The sequence below is a fragment of the Schistocerca americana genome, chromosome 5 (genome assembly GCF_021461395.2).
Source record: "Schistocerca americana isolate TAMUIC-IGC-003095 chromosome 5, iqSchAmer2.1, whole genome shotgun sequence".
NCBI classification, from domain to species: Eukaryota; Metazoa; Arthropoda; class Insecta; order Orthoptera; family Acrididae; genus Schistocerca; species Schistocerca americana.
In genome coordinates this window covers 296,460,247-296,479,397 of record NC_060123.1, presented here as the reverse complement: position 1 = coordinate 296,479,397, position 19,151 = coordinate 296,460,247, and the positions used below count along the sequence as shown (strand labels likewise).

General features: G+C 45.2%; 1 protein-coding gene across 1 annotated transcript in view; it reads right to left on the bottom strand.

Annotated features, from left to right (window-relative positions):
- Positions 1-19,151, bottom strand: part of LOC124616326 (urocanate hydratase-like) — a 424,523-nt gene that overhangs the window by 346,391 nt on the left and 58,981 nt on the right. The window contains exon 5 of the mRNA XM_047144631.1: positions 15,839-15,905. Within this exon, the coding sequence (XP_047000587.1) occupies positions 15,839-15,905 (67 nt within the window). The remainder of the gene's footprint in view (positions 1-15,838; positions 15,906-19,151) is intronic.

Sequence of the window (19,151 nt, the reverse complement as noted above, 5' to 3'; positions counted from 1 at the left end):
ACGACATCATCAGCATAGGCCGTGCAACAGAATCGGTAGCGATCTATGGACAACCCTACCAAACGTTGTCTTAGTCCACGTAGCAAGGATTCCAAGGAAAAGGCGTACAAAATTGCTGATAGAGGGCAACCTTGACGTACGGATCGACCTATTATTATCGGTGGAGTGAGTCTGCCATTGTACATAATCCTGGATGAGGCACCCCGCAGAAGGCGCATCACTACCGTGATAACGGCGACCGGGAAACCCATATGGTGGAGAACGGCCGTAAGGAACGAATGGTCAACCCTATCAAAAGCTTGACTAAAGTCCAAAGACGCAAGTGCCCCAGAGAGGCGTTGTGCCTGGGTAACGGCGATCATATCCCTGTAGCGGCATAAAGCTGTGCGAATATTGTTGTCGCCTCCCAAAGATGCTTGGTCTGGCGACACAACATAGCGGACAACGTTTTTAAGTCGTGCTGCCAAAAGGCGAGTGAAGATTTTCATATCACTGTTAAGGAGGGTGAGGGGCCGATAATCACTGATATTGTTGCCACCGTGCGGTTTATGTACAGGAATAATAATCCTTCCATGAAAGCGTCCGGCACAGGTACTTCCGGAGACATCAGTTCCCGACAGATGGAGGTGAAGGTGGACTCTAACAAATCACGGAAGGTGCGATAAAATTCGAGGGGAAGACCGTCGCGGCCCGGGGAGCGATTGATGGTTCCTGCCCGGATCGCATCGCGGACTTCCTCATCAGTCACCTCCGACATCAAGTCAATCGCCGCATCTCCTGGGATACCAACGAAGTTGAGCTGTGAGACTTCCTCGATCAACTCTGGGGAATGTGGAACTGCGGCGTAGAGCTGCCGGTAGTGGGCGTGAAGCACATTCCCTATGGCAGACTGGGTTACGTAGCGACGCCCTTCTTGATCCGTTAGGACGTGAATCAATTTTCGGCGTCGATTTTGTCGTTCTTGGATGATATGGTACATCGACGGATGTTCATGAGGCATGCGATCAGCAGTACGAGATCGTACTATCGCCCCTTCCAAATGCCGTCGCATGAGATTGGAGATTTGGACCTTAGCTTGGTTCATCCTTGTATGGCGCTCAGGGGAGGCTGGCATCGTGGAGCATTCTCGTAGGATCCTGTAGTAAAAGTCCATAGTGCTCTTCCTCCAGGCGACAACATCTTTGCCATACCGGATTAAAGTTTTTCGAAGAGCAGGTTTTGCACACTGGATCCACCAGGATATGGTAGACGGATACGTGGGTCGGCGTCTATTACATGTGATCCAAGTGTCTTCTATTAGAAGTCGACAGTCAGGTGAATTAAGAAGTGCCGTGTTCAGTTTACATAAACCACGTCCGTGCCATACTGCCTGTCTTGTGAGAACAACATCACAGAAATAAGCCTCATGGTCTGAGAAAGCAACAGGCCAGATTTCAGCCTGTCGAGTGTGTTGAATTAGGGATCGCGAGATGTAGATGCGATCCAGTCGGCTAGAGGAGTGCGCAGTGTGGTACGTAAAGCCCAAAAGATCACCGTGAACATGTCTCCACGTGTCGACAAATTATAGCCGCGTGACGACTGTTTCCAGAGCTGCGCATGGTGAGTGACGCGGCAATTGATCCTGAGGTCGCTGGGTGCAGTTGAAGTCTCCACCCATGATCCAGTCATCGTGTGGTCCCATAAAAAGGGGTGTGACTTCATTCGCGAAGAAGGCATTGCGTTCACGACGGTAGCTGGAGCCCGACGGCGCATAAATATTGATGATGCGTACACCAAAGAGAGTAAGGGCCATACCTCTGCCGCTGGGGAGGTATAGGACATCTTCGGCAGGAAGACCTTCGCGTAAGATGATGGCAACACCACTACCGGTGTCAGAAGCGGGAGAAAGATGCACCGTGAAGCCATGTGGTGGTGAAAAATCGGCGACATGCACTTCCTGAAAAAGCGCAATATCTATGTCCGCATCATAAATCATATCGCGGAGCAGCGCTAGTTTGTGGGGCGCACGAATGGTCGCGAGGTTAATCGTTGCGACACGATAATGCTGGTGTTGGAGTCCCACAGGCACAGGCGGGGCTTCTTCTTCAGGAGCGAGAGGTCGTCGATCTTGCCGGTCCGCTGAAGAGGCTGCTATTGTGGAGAGTTTGCGGGCGCGGGCGCAACCGATGGGGGTGCCCCATCATCAGCAGCATCCACCCCAGTCCCTTCGATCTCCACGTCGTCTGCCCAGGAGACTGATGCTGCGGTAGGGCATCGGCTGTGCACGTCATCCACGTGGAGAGGAGACGTAGTTTTCGTCTCATCGGATAGGCTCTCTTCAACGTCGACCTGTGGGGGCGACGGCGCCAGTAAGGAGGGGTGTTCGTTGCCAGTGGTCGCCTGTGGCGGGTCTTTCGCATCAGCCTTTCGGTCATCAAAGATCGGTTTGTCGTCCATCTTCGGGTCTGCATCCCCGGTATCCATCCGTAGAATGGATTCATCAGGGGGTGTACGGCTACGTTTCTTTCTCTTACGTGTCGACCCTTGTTTTCGAACAAGTCGTTCAGAGTCCGATTGCGTGTGGCTTTCGTCTGACTCCGGACCAGTCTGAAGGAAAGCAGAAGTAGGTACCACTCCCGGATCAACGTCCATCTTAGTAGCATTTTCAGTCACAGTGCTGCGATGATTCGGCAGGTTAGGATCTGGCGTCTGGGGCACCTCAGAAGCAATCTCAGGAGCGGTTGCATCTACCTGATCAGACGACGTCAACGGAGCAGGAAGACTCTGTGTAGACGTGCTACCTTCTTGGGCAACCTTGGCGTATGTGACAGGGATCTGAGTCATCACCGCTGGGGACGCTTCCTCGCCGACCGGCGTCTGGATCAGGCGGCGTCGCATGCAGGCGGATCTGACGTGGCCTTCTTGTCCACAACCCGCACATGTTCGGGGTTGGCCATCGTACATGACAATGGCTCGCACCCCGCCAATGGTCAGGTATGATGGAATATGTTTTTTCAGTTCAATTTTGACCTGATGCACCCCATTAAGGACATGGTAGGTCGTGAAGGTTTGCCATTTTTCCTCTACGTAACCGATGACGTTACCGCATGGTTGTAACGCAGAGACAACTTCGTCCTTCGGCACTTCAAAAGGTAGTTCAAACACCCTAATCGTGCGTTGACCGTATTCTGCGAGTTCAAGTGTTACAGCTCCGACGTGACCATCAGAGTATTTGAACTTAAGTCCATTGGCATGGCGGCGAATAACATCTTCACACACCTCGGTGTTTGTCATTTTAATATGAACGACACTACTCGTGATCGAAAAATGGATTCCGATAACGTGGTTAGGATCTAAACGAACTTCTTCACGTATGAACGTTTCAACTTCATGTGCACGAGGTCGCGCATGTTCAGCTGGGAAGGAAACTTTAAGGGTCGCACGGCGGTAAGCGCTCGACATGTTGTTCACGGTGGACGGACGCAAGCCTGAAAGCTACGACGCGGAAGTAAACAACGCCTGCAGCGGAGCACTGGCCGGCGCGCGGGGCCGTCCGCACGCTGCCACGGCTGAGAGCCGACTGATCTGTAATTACAAGTTAATGCCCCTTTTTTTCTTTAGATATATAGACCACTCAGCTACCTGGGCGGACACAAAGCGAGAAAATGTTGATCTTCTGATTACAGTAGTAATGAGTCACAGCTAGAACTCATACAGCCGTTTGGGTGTAACTGTTTGTCGGACTATAAAATAAAACAAACTCGCAGGTTCAGTCGTAGTTAAAGCAGGTGGCTGACTTGGGTTCATTGGTAATCTTTCTACAAAGGAGATTCCTTATAAAACACTCGTGCGGCCTATCCTACAATATTGCTTTAGTGTATGACACTAGCACCAAATAGGACCAAGAAGATGTATTGAATGAATTAAAACAAGGGTAGCAGGAATTTTCACTAGTTTGTCTGAGCCATGGGAGAGCGCTTCTGAGCTGCTGCAAGATCCGAACTAGTAGACGATGAGTGTTGACCCCTACGTATCGCTCATGTAGGCGCAGAGATATCTCTAGACCAGTGGTTCCCAGCAGGTGGTCCGCGGACCTCCCGGGGTCCGCGAGCTATGCCAGAGGGGTCCGCAACATACTATTGGAATAGTGCACTTGAAAGACCAATAACCTCAGTTTTAATTTTTTCCTGTCATTTTCAGTTCATACTTAATTTTTTTTAAAGGAGTTTGTTATACTAAACACCCAGATTTGAAGACAAAGATTTTGAACAATAATCAAAATTTAACAATAACAGTGATGGCTAAATTGAAAAAGTTTTAAGCTTAATATTTTTTCAATAATGAATATGTCATTGTTTTTTCTAAGTACCAAAAATAGAAAACGTATAAAAAGACTCATAACTTGGCTTTTTTAGGTATTTGATACTGTGATATGACAAGGTACCAATCATGCTCGATGAGGGGGTCCTCGAGAAAATTTTGTTGGGAACCCCTGCTCTACACAAATTGCAGCGCGTACAGAGGCGGTGGGCCATGTGGCCTTCAGGTCAAAAGTAAATAAGTTAAAAAAAAAAAGAAACCAGTAAATGTTTCCGCATTCCATACACGACTGAAATGGGAAGAATCACTAATAACCAACATTGGGATGTGCCATCACCCGAGCACTTCACAGTGGTTTGCAGAGTATGGACGTAGTTAAACAAGGTGTCCCGGAGGAATGGTCAGTATTCAGCAGAAACGCTCATTTTAAACAAAAAACTTCGTATGGATATATGCGTTATTCCGAATGGTTTCTGAGGCAAAGCGCATTTAATGTACATGGAACTGATGGCTTTACATACAACTGGTTTGAATCATGCCGAAGAAACAGAATGCAAAAAATTCTGCGACAAATTCGATGGTGGAAATGTACGAAAGTCTAGTAACCAGAGAGAAATCGCAAAGGGAGTCCAACAGTGTTTAGTTTTGTGTCCACTTCTATACCTACGACAGAAAGACATGCAGAGCAAAGAGGTTGAAAGCAAAGAGGTCACTTGGGATATCTAAAATGCCAACGTAGTTTGTTAGGTAAGACACAGACTGCGCGCAACTAGCCCAAAAACAAATGTACGTTACTGTGTTTTTTCTCGGAAATCTTTCGGAATAGGTCATATGTCTATACGACATTTTTTGCTGCAACTGAGCGTTCCTGTCATATTCCTGAATATCGATCACTCCTTCTGGGACACGCTATAAATGTAGATGTAAGTCGGCCAGTTTGGCCGAGCGGTTCTAGGCGCTTCAGTCTGGAACCGCCCGACCGCTACTGTAGCAGGTTCGAATCCTGCCTCGGGCATGGATGTGTGTGATGTCCCTAAGTTAGTTAGGTTTAAGTAGTTCTAAGTTCTAGGGGACTGATGACCTCAGATGTTAAGTCCCATAGTGCTCAGAGCAATTTTTTTTTTTAAGTGTAAAACGGTGAGATTTCAGAAGTGGACATGTGTAGATGATTTCTATTCGGGTCCTCACATCTTCTTGCACGTTCCGGTCTTTTTATCTCTGTACACTACATGGCGTACCCAGCTTCCTTAAAGGTCTTCTCTCCAGTTTCTACCTATGCAGCTCGCCCCACTGTTAAATGAGCTAAATATAGCAAATATTTCAGTGGAGTGCAACTCAGTCTTAGCCAGACGACAGTATTTGTAAACGTTAGCTGTAGATGGAAAAGAGTTATTGGTTTATCACGTGTGTTGTATGGAGGAGAGGTTAAAATGCTTCTGCTATTCTCATCGACTCATTTCATAAGCACAGAACTTGTCATTCCGCTGCATTAAAAAGAGGCAAATACTCGTAGACACCCTACTATGCGCTGGCTGCTTATCGCATCTCTGAACGAGGTGCGTGTGAAGCATCTTACACGATTCAGGTCCTTTGTCTAGTGCGAGAAAATCAGGCGATTTGGGCGGATTGTCGCTTGGTGGAAATGTGGAGCAGCCGGAAGCTCCACTCTGGCACTGAATCTTGTTCTGGTCGGACCACTCTGGAGCCGAATTTTCCACTGCGAGGTGGTGGACCCTGGGTGCAGTTCAATCCCTGTATCATTCAGTTATAAACGAGCAAAGTGCTTAGGTAAAATTATTTTTGTAAATATTATAATAACTACGTATATTAAGCTCCTTCGTGTAGTACCTGAGATTTCTTTAGTCCCCCCTGCGAAGCTGCTTGTCAAGCATCTCAACTAGTGAACATTAGATTGATTTTGCAACAGTATCCGCATTCAGCTGCTTATTAAGTTGAAAGTCCCTTTGTTTGTTCTTGGAACCATGAAGCTTCCCATTTTCAGGACCAACTCTGGTTATATGATGACTCCATGTCCTATTTAATTGCTCTGTTCAACCAAGCAATGCATTCACTTCATAGCCTCCTATGTTTTTCTTATCTTCTACATAATATTCTGCACTGTGGTAAGTATTTTTGTCGCCGTCTGCTGACGAATGCAGTTCCGCCGGTAGCTCCATTTTCAGATTAGTTCTTTTCCTCAGTTCATCAAAAAGCGCTAGAAATCAAAAGTTAGTCTTTTGGGAGGCGTAAGCGAAGATTTCACCGCTGAGTCAAATCTCACAGGTGGCATATACATAGCACGGGAGTTTGCTCTTTACACTACGAATCTTTTTGCTTCTCAAATCTTCTACTACACTGATCTGTTTATTTCTAAAACACATGATACATTTTACGTAGCGCTTGTGAAAGTTAATAATTATCAATGACATTTTTGAGTTGGATTGGGTTATCACATGGGCTAATACGAAAAACATTAGGTAAACAGGTGTTTCGGAATTTTAGTTAAACATTCAAGTCGAAGTTTCAAGACGAAGGTTAGCTTTCAAGATTTCAGCTATGACGCACTGTTCATTGTCACGATCCTTTCTTTTTCTGTCGTCCATTTCTTTAAATCTCTTTTTTTCACTTTCTCCTCTAACTACACAGTGGCTGAAAGTCTTCTTGCTGTATTTAGGCCTTCCGCTTTCTTACTCGATCTCCACTGTATGTGAAGACTGGATTTTGACAGTCACTTGCTCCTTAAATGATTCCGTCGCTGTCGCTGAATAAGTAGGGTGCGCAAGGCGTGACATTAAAGTATCTCCGATTCCAGGTGTGACATATCTTGTTGCCAGTCGAACCAACCACGATACCTGGACGCATCAAACAGTTCTCTCCACCGTCGTGTGGCGAACTTATTGTAGACTTTATTCTCAACAAGGCTGGTGACTAACATAAGATTTAAGGAAATAAGAAATGCAAATATTTGTGGACAGTACGAACATTTAGCTAAAATGAGCTCGCTTTATCGACGCATATTAGAAGTAGATTCAAAAAACGTACGTTACATAACTGGGCCGAAACTTGCTCGTAAGTACTGAAAATATGAAGGGCTAGATTTTCTCTTGAAACTTAATTGATTAGGAGGAACAAACCTGTCCTCGATGACCGAGGTCTCAGTGAATAGTACGACTGAGGCGTAATATTGAAGTTGGGAGGTGCTGACATCTCACAGGGTCTCACATTTCGTGAAATAAAAGGTTTTGTAAATATTCGAGCATTTATCTTTACAAAATTACCATCTTCAAAGATTCCATGTACTCGTAATTACTACGTTTTTTAACCAAGTGACTAATGTGGTAATTCGTTTTTCAAAGGACAATTGACACATACAGTCACCAAGTGTCCCATTATACGTTTGACGTTTGTTTTTTCTCTGATGGTCCTCAGTCTGCTCCACTGTCATAGCAATGCTTAACGTTGCTCATTGTTGTCGCATTTATTAGTTGGTGGCAAATGTTGCTTTCGGTTACGCAACTATTCATTTAGTTTGGTTTGTCTTTTTGAAGGTGTGTCCATTCTGTGTACGTACCATTATAAGCAAGTATACACTGAAGCACCAAACGAAGTGGTGTAGGCATGTGTATTCAAATACAGAGATATGTAAACAGGCAGAATACATCGCTGCGGTCGGCAACGCCTATACAAGACAACAAGCCTCTGGCTCAGGGGTTAGATCCGTTACTGTTGCTACAATTTCGGGTTATCAAGATTTAAGTAAGTTTGAACGTGGTGTTGTAGTCGGCGTACGAGTGATGGGACACAGCATCTCCGAGGTAGCAATGAAGTGGGTATTTTCCCGTACGACCATTTCACGAGTGTATCATGAGTATCAGGAATCCGGAAATACATTAAACTCGAACAGGATCGTGCAACAACGGGACCAAAGACGATTGAAAAGCACCGTTCATCGTGACACAAGTGCAACCCTGCCACAAACTGCTGCAGATTTCAATGCTAGGCCATCAACAAATCTCAGCGTGCGAACCATTCAATGAAACATAATCGATATGGGCTTTTGAGCCGAAGTCCCACTCGTGTACCCCTGATGACTTTACAACACGAAGCTTTACGCCTCGCCTTGGCCCAACATTGGACTGTTGATGACTGGGAAACATGTTGCCTGGTCGGACGAGTCTCGTTTCAAATTGCATCGAGTCGATGGACGTGTACGGGTATGGAGACAACCACATGAATCCATCACCCTACAAATCAGCAGGGGCCTTTGAAGCTGGTAGAGGCTCTGTAATGGTGTGGGCGTGTGCAGTTGGAGAGATATGGGACCCCTGATACGTCTAGATACGACTCTGACAGGGGACACGTACGAAAGCATCCTGTCAGATCACCTGCATCCATTCATGTCCATTGTGCATTACGACGGACTTGGGCAATTCCATAAGGACAATGCGATGCCCCACACGTCCAGAATTGCTACAGGTTGGCTCCAGGAACATTCTTCTGAATTTAAACAGTTCCGCTGGCCACCAAACTCCCCAGACATCAACATCATTGAGCATGCCTGGAATGCCTTATAGCGTGTTGTTCAGAAGAGATCTCCATCCCCTCGTACTCTTACGGATTTATGGACAGCCCTGCAGGATTCATAATGTACCTGACACGTTAGTCAAGTCCATGCCACGTCGTGTTACGGCATTTCTGGGTGCTCGCGGAGGCCCTACGCGGTATTAGGCAAGTGTACCAGTTTCTTTGGCCGTTCATTGTGTGATTACACTTGTTCTTGTGTTACCGATTATTCAGGACAGGCGCACGAAGACGAGACCCGTACAACCCACCCATCGTGTCGAATCTGCGCCATCCGCTCTACGTGGGCGCAATGCTGTACTGACATCACCAAGTTTGCACGTCTGACCTCGCCCAGGATAATAGCTGAAGATCGTATTGTACATCACTACCTTTTAAAAGCTAGACCAATGAGCAACGATTTCTAATTTAGCATACACTATCTTATGAAAAGTATCCGGACATCCCTATTGCCACGCGGAGTGGCCGCGCGGTCAGAGGCGCCATGTCACGGATTGCCCGGCCCCTCCCGCCGGGGGTTCGAGTCCTCCTTCGGGCAAAGGTGTGTGTGTTGTTCTTAGCTTAAGTTAGTTTAAATAGTGTGTAAGTCTAGGCACTGATGATCTCAGCTGTTTGGTCCTTTAGGAATTCACACACATACATCCCTATGGAATGCCGAACTGACCATTAAATGTCACGTTAAGCGTACCTGCCAGTATAAAACGAGGTGAAGAGTATTGTGTTCTCAGTAGAGAGGCAGTAAAGCAGTATGGGTCGGTCAACATAGTTCAGTGACTTCGAACGTGGACTAGTCATTGGATGACATCTGAGTTGCAAACCCGTCAGAGACATCCTCAGTCGATCTATAGCTGCACAAGTCGACTGTAGCGACCGACAGGGACCGTCCAGCATTATAAAGGGCGATTGTAAAATGTCGCAGTAAATCAGCGGAAGGATTCACTCGTGACTTCGGAAGTGCTACCAGCAGTCCAGCTAACACAATGACTGTGCGTAATGAACTGAAGAGAACGGTCGAGCAACTATTCGTAAGCCATACATTTTTGTGGTCAGTGCTAAGTGATGTTTGAGAAGATGTAAAGGGTGACGTCAGTCGACAGCGACACTAGAAACAAGTGATGAATCACGCCTGTGGCAGTCCGACAGAAAAGTTTGGCTTGGAGAATGCTTGGAGAACTCTATCTGCCGTCTTGTGTGGTGCCGACTGTGATGTGTAGGCGTGGTGTTACGATATGGGGCGACTTTCGTGATTAGGGTGTGGTCCCCTAACTGCTGTTAAGAAAACGGCAAATGCGGTAGGATGTGTATAGATTTTGCACATTGTGTACTGCGTACGGCAGAGGAACATTACGGAGGCGACGATTATATCATCATGACAGTGCACCCTGTCGTAAGGTAGCATTTGTGAAGCAGTTGTCTGTGGACAAAAGGGTGTCTGAAATTGACTGACCTGCACAGAGTCCTGCACTGAACCCAATGAAACATCTTCTGGATGAGTCAGAATGTACACTTCGTTCCAGATTGGAGCGCCCCGCATTACTAACGTCACTGATTTCGAGTCTTGTGGAACACTGGGCTATCATTCCTCCACAGGCATTCAAACGATTTATTTCTATTTGAAAGTGTCCCCAGCAGAGTTCAAGCCATCATAAGGGCAAAAGGTGGACACAGCCCATATTAATGTCCACTAATAGATGTAGGGTACTTGTGAACAGATTTTTAGCCATATCTCCTCTTCTGGGCATGACACTACTTCACAAATTTAAAAGAAAAAAACTGTTTATGTCATTTATTTTCTGTGATGAAATGAGTGGGTACATTATTAGGCTGTCTGCCTCAGGAGGAAGGAGAGGGCATCTGCTCTTGTCTGTTGTCCATTAAGTGTGAGCTATGATTGGCAGTTATCTGGTTTGTTTTTGGGGTAGAGGGGCCATGCCATAATGTAAGTGGTACCTCCACAGCATAATACAGCAGTAGGCGCAGAGGAGGGCACTCTACCTGTGATAGAAACGTCGGTTTTATTCAGTGAGAGTTATTTAACAATACAGGGTGCGGAGTTTAAAGCCGGACAAAAGAAACTTTCTTTAAGAAGCTCTTTATACTCATTAAGTAATAAGTGCTATCGACAGGGGATGTCAAATTGATTCCATATTTCTAGATTTCCAGAGGGTTTTCGATACCGTTCCTCACAAGCGTCTTCTAACCAAACTGCGTGCCTACGGAGTATCACCTCAGTTGTATGACTGGATTCGCAATTTACTGTCAGAAAGGCCACAGTTCGTAGTAATAGACGGAAGGTCATCGAGTAAAACAGAAGTAATATCCGACGTTCCCCAAGGAAGTGTTATAGGCCCTCTATTGTTCCTGATCTATGTTAACGACATAGGAGACAATCTGAGTAGCCGTCTTAGATTGTTTGCAGATGATGCTGTCATTTACCGTCTTGTAAAGTCATCACTTGATGACAACGACTTGCAAAATGATTTAGGTAAAATATCTGTATGGCGCGAAAAGTGGCAATTGACCCTGAATATGGAAAAGTGTGAAGTTATTCACAAGAGTACTAAAAGAAATCAGCTAAATTTCGATTTCGCGAAAAGTCACACAAATCTGAAGACAGTAAATTCAGCTAAATTATTGGGATTACAATTACAAATAACGTAAATTGGAACGATCACATAGATAATATTGTGGTTAGAGCAAACCAAAGACTGCGATTCATTAGCAGAACACTTAGAAGGTGCAACAGGTCTACTAAAGAGACTGCTTACACCACGCTTGTCCGCCCCATTCTGGAGTACTGCTGTGCGAGGTGGGATCCGCATCAGGTGGGACTGACGGATGCCATCGAGAAAGTACAGAGAATGGCAGCTCTTTTTGTATTATCGCGAAATAGGGGAAATAGTGTCACAGACATGATACATGGATTGTAGTGGCAATCATTAAAACAAAGGTGTTTTTCGTTGCGGCGGGATCTTCTCATGAAATTTCAATCACCAGTTTTCTCCTCCGATTGAGAAAACTTTCTGTTGACACCCACGTACATAGGGAGAAATAATCATCACGATAAAATAAGAGAAATCAGGGCTCGCACAGAAAAATTTAAGTGCTCGTTTTTCCCGCGTGCCGTTCGAGAGTGGAACGGTAGAGAGACAGCTTGAAGGTGGTCCATTGAACCCTCTGCGAGGCTGTTTATTGTGATAACAGAGTAATCACATAGATATACACCAAGATGTGGATGAAATTTATTAAAAGAAAGTACAAATGAAAATGGAAAATCCTTTTAGATATAAGGAGTGATACGAGTGATACCTTTCAAGAGTATCTTTACTCGATATAACGGCGTTCAGCCGCTATGACTGCCTCCAATCTTGTCCTGAAGCACTCTTTAAAACAGCGCTGTCCATATTCGCGATTGCTACTTCGATAGTTGTTCGCAGAGATCCGACATTAGGGTACCTCATCTTATTGGTAACTCTTTCGACTACGCTCCAGACATAATAGTCGAGCTGTTTCAAATCCTGGATACTCGGGGGCCAGAACTCCTTTGACCAGAACATGTCTACGTTACCCGAGAGCCAGTTTTGGACTAAATGGCTCGTATGAACCGGTGCACCGTGTTGTTGAAAGGCGTATTGCCTGCGCGAGGCCACAGTTATCGTCCACGGTTTCACGACACTCGTCAAAACTTGCAGATAAACTTCAGTTATACTCCGTACTTGTCCATAAAATATCGGCCATTTTGAGGTTCTGACTGTCTACTATATGCCTATGGCTTTCAAGATCGCTATTCGCGACTTCCGGCGGAACTACGATCTGGCGGGGAAAAATTGAGATTTATCTGGATTTAGCAGCAACCTGTATGTCAAGGGGCCGTAAGTAGAACACTTTTATGTTAACGACTCTGGCCGCGCAAGCCTACGTCCTTATGTGAAGTTCTAAATGTTGGCATAAAATCGATGCGACTACCGGACAAGCAGCTGTGTTGGATGTCGCGTATCGGCGACGGACACGAGCACACCGCAGCAGATACGCACGGCTGGAGATTAAATGCGCAAATCCTTTCGGCTGGCTCGGGCTGCCGGCAACTGCCGAACAGGCGGGCCGCGCCGGCTTTTATTAACGTCTGCTCGCATTGTCCCGCGTCCTACAAAAGACGGACGCGGATATATTGGGGCTCAGGAGTCGCTTCCGCAGTCGCAGCTCGGTGGCCTCTTTCACTGCGAGGCCCGCCGCGTCACACGCAGCGGGCAGCGTGCTGCCAACGACGCAGCTATCAGTCTCCTGCAGCAAACGGACAAGGGGGAGAACAGCGACAGTCTCTGCGTAAACTTGCCAGATGTATGGGGAACGGCGTGGTTGGCAGACAGTTTCACGCACGGTGTAATACGCTTGTACAGAGTGATCTAATAGCCGCGCATATGAAAATAAATCTACATCCACATCTACATCTACGGCCATACTCCGCAGGCCACTTGACGGTGTGTGGCGGAGGGTACCTTGAGTACCTCTATCGGTTCTCCTTCCTATTCCAGTCTCGTATTGTTCGTGGAAAGAAAGATTGTCGGTATGCCTCTGTGTGGGCTCTAATCTCTCTGATTTCATCCTCATGGTCTCTTCGCGAGATATACGTAGGAGGGAGCAATATACTGCTTGAGTCCTCGGTGAAGGTACGTTCTCGAAACTTCAACAAAAGCCCGTACCGAGCTACTGAGCGTCTCTCCTGCAGAGTCTTCCTCTGGAGTTTATCTATCATCTCTGTAACGCTTTCGCGATTACTAAATGACCCTGTAACGAAGCGCGCTGCTCTCCGTTGGATCTTCTCTATCTCTTCTATCAGCCCTATCTGGTACGGATCCCACACTGCTGAGCAGTATTCAAGCAGTGGGCGAACAAGTGTACTGTAACCTACTTCCTTTGTTTTCGGACTGCATTTCCTTAGGATTCTTCCAATGAATCTCAGTCTGGCACCTGCTTTACCGACGATTAATTTTATATGATTATTCCATTTTAAATCACTCCTAATGCCTACTTCTAGATAATTTATGAAATTAACTGCTTCCAGTTGCTGACCTGCTATATTGTAGCTAAATGATAAATGATCTTTCTTTCTATGTGTTCGTAGCGCATTATACTTGTCTACATTTAAATTCAATTGCCATTCCCTGCACCATGCGTCAATTCGTTGCAGATCCTCCTGCATTTCAATACAAATTTCCATTGTTACAACCTCTCGATATACTACAGCATCATCCGCAAAAAGCCTCGGTAAACTTCCGACGTTGTCCACAAGGTCATATATATATATATATATATATATAGCAACGGTCCTACTACACTCCCCTGCGGCACACCTGAAATCACTCTTACTTCGGAAGACTTCTCTCCATTGAGAATGACATGCTGCGTTCTGTTATCTAGGAACTCTTCAATCCAATCACACTGTTGGTCTGATAGTCCATATGCTCTTACTTTGTTCATTAAACGACTGTGGGGAACTGCATCGAACGCCTTGCGGAAGTCAAGAAACACGGCATCTACCTGGGAACCCGTGTGTATGGCCCTCTGAGTCTCGTGGACGAATAGCGCTAGCTGGGTTTCACACGATCGTCTTCTTCGAAACCCATGCTGATTCCTACAGAGTAGATTTCTAGTCTCTAGAAAAGTCATTACACTCGAACATAATACGTGTTCCAAAATTCTACAACTGATCGACTGCACATCTGTTCGACGTCCCTTCTTGAAAACGGGGATGATCTGTGCTCTTTTCCAATCTTTTGGAACGCTACCCTCTTCTAGAGACCTACGGTACACCGCTGCAATAAATGTGTCCGTAAATGGAGTTGCACTCATTCGTTAGATCAGCCACAGAAGGTGGCACCACAGATGTTACCGACGATAAACAGAGACGCCAACGTAATGGGTAGAGGTCATACGACATCTGCAGAATAGTGCAGTTCTGCTGGCGACCATATCATTTTTGTTGTTGTTGAACAGTGTTTTTCCAGTCGTTCGTATGCTCGTGTTGTAGCGCATTTCGTGGGATGTATCCAGATAACTGTGCCGAATGATTCTACAGTAACGAGACTAACAGGCTATTTGGGGTATGGCGATCGGCTGAAAGCAAGAAAAGAACCATAAGATTGGCCGGTTTCACGGACGCTGTACTGATTGAGGTAAGTGGTGTGATGCTGAGTTCAAGTTCAAAAAGTTTGAAGAGGGCTACTGACAATATGCTTACTGTTGCGAAATTTCATTGCCTGGCCTCTCTTTTCTATTCCGAATTCCGAATTACAGTACAATCGAATGACTGAAGCATGTCACGTGTTAGCCATCTAGCCGAGAACAATTAAATCTTTTACTCCACTAGCTTAGTGAAGAATCATGGTAACTGGTATCCGTACTCGTGATCTACTGTCTAGCGTTGCTCTATTTAGATCCTGGAGTCCCCGTTCTATTCCCGGCCGGGTCGAGGATTTTTTTCCGCTGAGGGAGTGGGTATTTATTTTGTCATCATTTCATCTCATCATCATCGACGTGCAAATCGCCAAAGTGGCGTCAGGTAGAAAGATTTGCACAACTAGACCACACTACCATAGGTTGGGTCTTCCGACCAATAAAGCCACAGAATCATTTCATTTTCATTCATCACAACTGACAGGAGGTAATACAAGAGCGCCAAAAACCATTATACTTCTCCTTCAAGAAACGAAGGTAGTTTTGAAATATCGTTACAAAATGACATGAAAGGAAGTATTCTGTCACGAGAACTGTGTTACTGCTCATGGAGATTAAATTAGAATACGGGAGTTGTCAACCTGCTGTAGGAAGGTGTGTGAGACGGCTTACACAATATGCCTCAGCTAAACGAACCGCAACCTTTGACCGGGGTACGTCGATGACCGCGTAATCGGATGTCCAGCGACAAAGCGACCACCAGCGGCCTGCGCCGTGTACTCACCGTAGTGCCGTGGACGATGCCCTGCGGCCCGATGTAACAGAAGCTTCCCGCGGTCATCTGGCCGTACCTGCAACAAGCAGCGAGCGCGACTGAGAAAGTTTGGCAAAACAAAAGTTGGCAGAGCTAGAATTCTTCAGTGTGCAGGCATTTTTCGTAAGTGCTGAAAAATTCACAGAAACAGCAAATCTCAGGAAGACATGAGGGTATTGCCGCAAAAGCTGGGTATGTTGTGGGCACAACTGTGTTGCACAAATGTGCTACATCCAAGATCGATGACAAAAATTTGCCTATGTCCAGTTGCTGTCATGGGGCCGCGATATTATGCAATATATGGGTTGCACTTCCTGTGGCTACTAGGATGATATCGACAAATAATATGTGCAGGGTGTTGGGAGAGTAACGGGATTTTTTTTAACATGTAACGCGATTAAATCAGATGCCGCACATAGAATTCATATGGGATCGTACTAAATGCTTGTTCTGTAAACTACCGTGGACAATTTACGGAACCGGCTTCTAACGGCTACATTGTGGCTCAGGTAATCCAAAGACTTACATAAGCCTGTTTTAACATTAGTGATTACATCTACTGAATATTAAGAGAAACAGCAGAATAGTTTATATACGCTTTCAGTATGTCGCCCTTTAGCCGGCCGCGGTGACCGAGCGTTTCTAGGCGCTTCAGTCTGGAAACGCGCGACTGCTACGGTCGCAGGTTCGAAACCTGCCTCGAGCATGGATGTGTGTGATGTCCTTAGGTTAGGTTTAAGTAGTTCTAAGTTCTAGGGAACTGATGACCTCGCATGTTAAGTCCCATAGTTCTCACAAGAGAACCTCCCCATCGCACTCCCCTCAGATTTAGTTATAAGTTGGCACAGTGGATAGGCCTCGAAAAACTGAATACAGATCAATCGAGAAAACAGGAAGAAGTTATGTGGAACTGTGAAAAAAATTAGTAAAATATACAAACTGAGTAGTCCATGCAAAGATAGGCAACATCAAGGACACTGGGCGTCAAGGAGCACCGTGGTCCCGTGGTTAGCGAGATCAGCTACGGAATGAGAGGTCCTAGGTTCAAGTCTTCCCTCAAGTGAAAAGTTTAATTTTTTATTTTCAGTTTATGTGACAAACTCTTATTTTTTCATCACTTTTTTGGGGGTGATTATCACATCCACAAGAGAACCTAAATCGGGCAAGGTAGAAGAATCTTTTTACCCATTCGCTAAGTGTACAAGTTAGGTGGGTCGACAACATATTCCTGTCATGTGACGCACATGCCGTCACCAGTGTCGTATAGAATATATCAGACGTGTTTTCCCGTGGAGGAATCGGTTGACCTATGACCTTGCGATCAAATGTTTTCGGTTCCCATTGGAGAGGCACGTCCTTTCGTCTACTAATCGCACGGTTTTGCGGTGCGGTCGCAAAACACAGACACTAAACTTATTGTAGTGATTCCTTGATGTTGGCTCTGAGCACTATGGGACTCAACTGCTGTGGTCATCAGTCCCCTAGAACTTAGAACTACTTAAACCTAACTAACCTAAGGACATCACACACATCCATGCCCGAGGCAGGATTCGAACCTGCGATCGTAGCAGTCGCACGGTTCCGGACTGCGCGCCTAGAACCGCGAGACCACCCCGGGCAGCCCTTGATGTTGCTTATCTTGCGCATGGACTACTAAGTTCGTATATTTTACTAATTTTTTTCACGGTTCCACACAACTTCTTCCTGTTTTCTTGGTTGATCTGTGTTCAGTTTTTCAAGGCCTATCCACTGTGCCAGCTTATAACTAAGTCTGAGGGGGGTCCGATGGGGAGGTTCCCTTGTCAGAGCCATTTGAACCATTTGAACGTCGCGCTTTGTAGCTCTCAAATATGGAGAAAAGACATTTTTAAATGTTTACTTCGAAATCTGCTAATTATTTATTGGCTGACTAGTTTCGAGCGTCGCCCAGTTTCATAAGCCACCTATTACACAGCATAAAATCTGTTACGCATGGATGAGTCAAATGTGTATGAAAGTATCGATGACTATACTATACTATACTTACTACATTACGTATTTTCTATTTGGGATGCGTTTGGTGTGGACAGTTTTATATATTAGATGTAACTGAGATCTGCGTTAGAAATGTCGTAATTGTAGTTACATCTTACTGTAGTATGTTAATATATGAGCATCATATATGTATCAATTGTGGTACCTTTTGATCTGACACACCCGGCGACGGTATTTCGCATACAATTGAGAATTTGTTCTTGTTGGAACACACTGCGTGTCACGTTGTCTTATTTTTTGTAGGTGTTACTGTAAATTTAGTGATCTCTATACTACCTGAATGTAGATCTTTGATCTCAGAGGATGGAACTTCAGCAAGTCTGCAGATTCTTGTCATCTGCATAGTTCGCCATGTCGTAATCAGGCAAAAAGTTTACACCGGAATGTACATGATAAAGATTTCTTTATTAACTATATCTGGTTTTGAACTTTATATTGACATGCGATGTAAAAAGCTGATGTGGGAGCAGAATCGAAAAGTATTTTCATTTTGCGTTCTCGTGACATTTCGTGGCAGCCACGTTGTAATTAGGCAAGAAACGAAATACGAGCGTCTTCGGCCACCATATTCTGATATCTGGAGTTCGACGTCTGCGTAGTTTACAGATTACTGCTTAAATCTGACAGATATTGATGCAAAGAATTTTAAGGTCGTTTATAATCTCTGATATATTCTATTTACTTCGCGACTACATTAAAACTGCTGACTATATTCAGTGTGAGTACAGACATACATTACTAGACTGATAAAGACGCTGCATTTACTGGAGCTTGATGTTTGGCGGCGTCAGGAAGTTTATGTGTGGTACTAACTCGGTTTTCTGAAACGGAATGGTGTTGTAGGCTTTACGAGATGGTTTAAAGAATTTCTGCAGTTTAGCAAATATGTGCGTATTAGTTAACACATATAACGTAGAATCGTGTTATGAGAAGAGTAACTATATATAAAAGAAACCGCAGTTATCGAAAGAGCCATCAAAATGAATAAAGACACTTGTTACCAAAGATAAATAACACGTTCTACGTACAGGATCACTTTAATAACGAGCATACTATTCGAAGAAAAGACGAAGCTGATGGAAACTAGTTAAAAGCAAATCATTGAGCTACATCTATTAACACTAGATTATTGAACATCTTAAAATATACACAGAATATTTCAACAGGGTCGGCGTTTCAGATAAGAAAAAAACGGTAATGCAATTATTTAGGCTTACGTATAGCACAAAAGCAAAAATACGTAAGATGT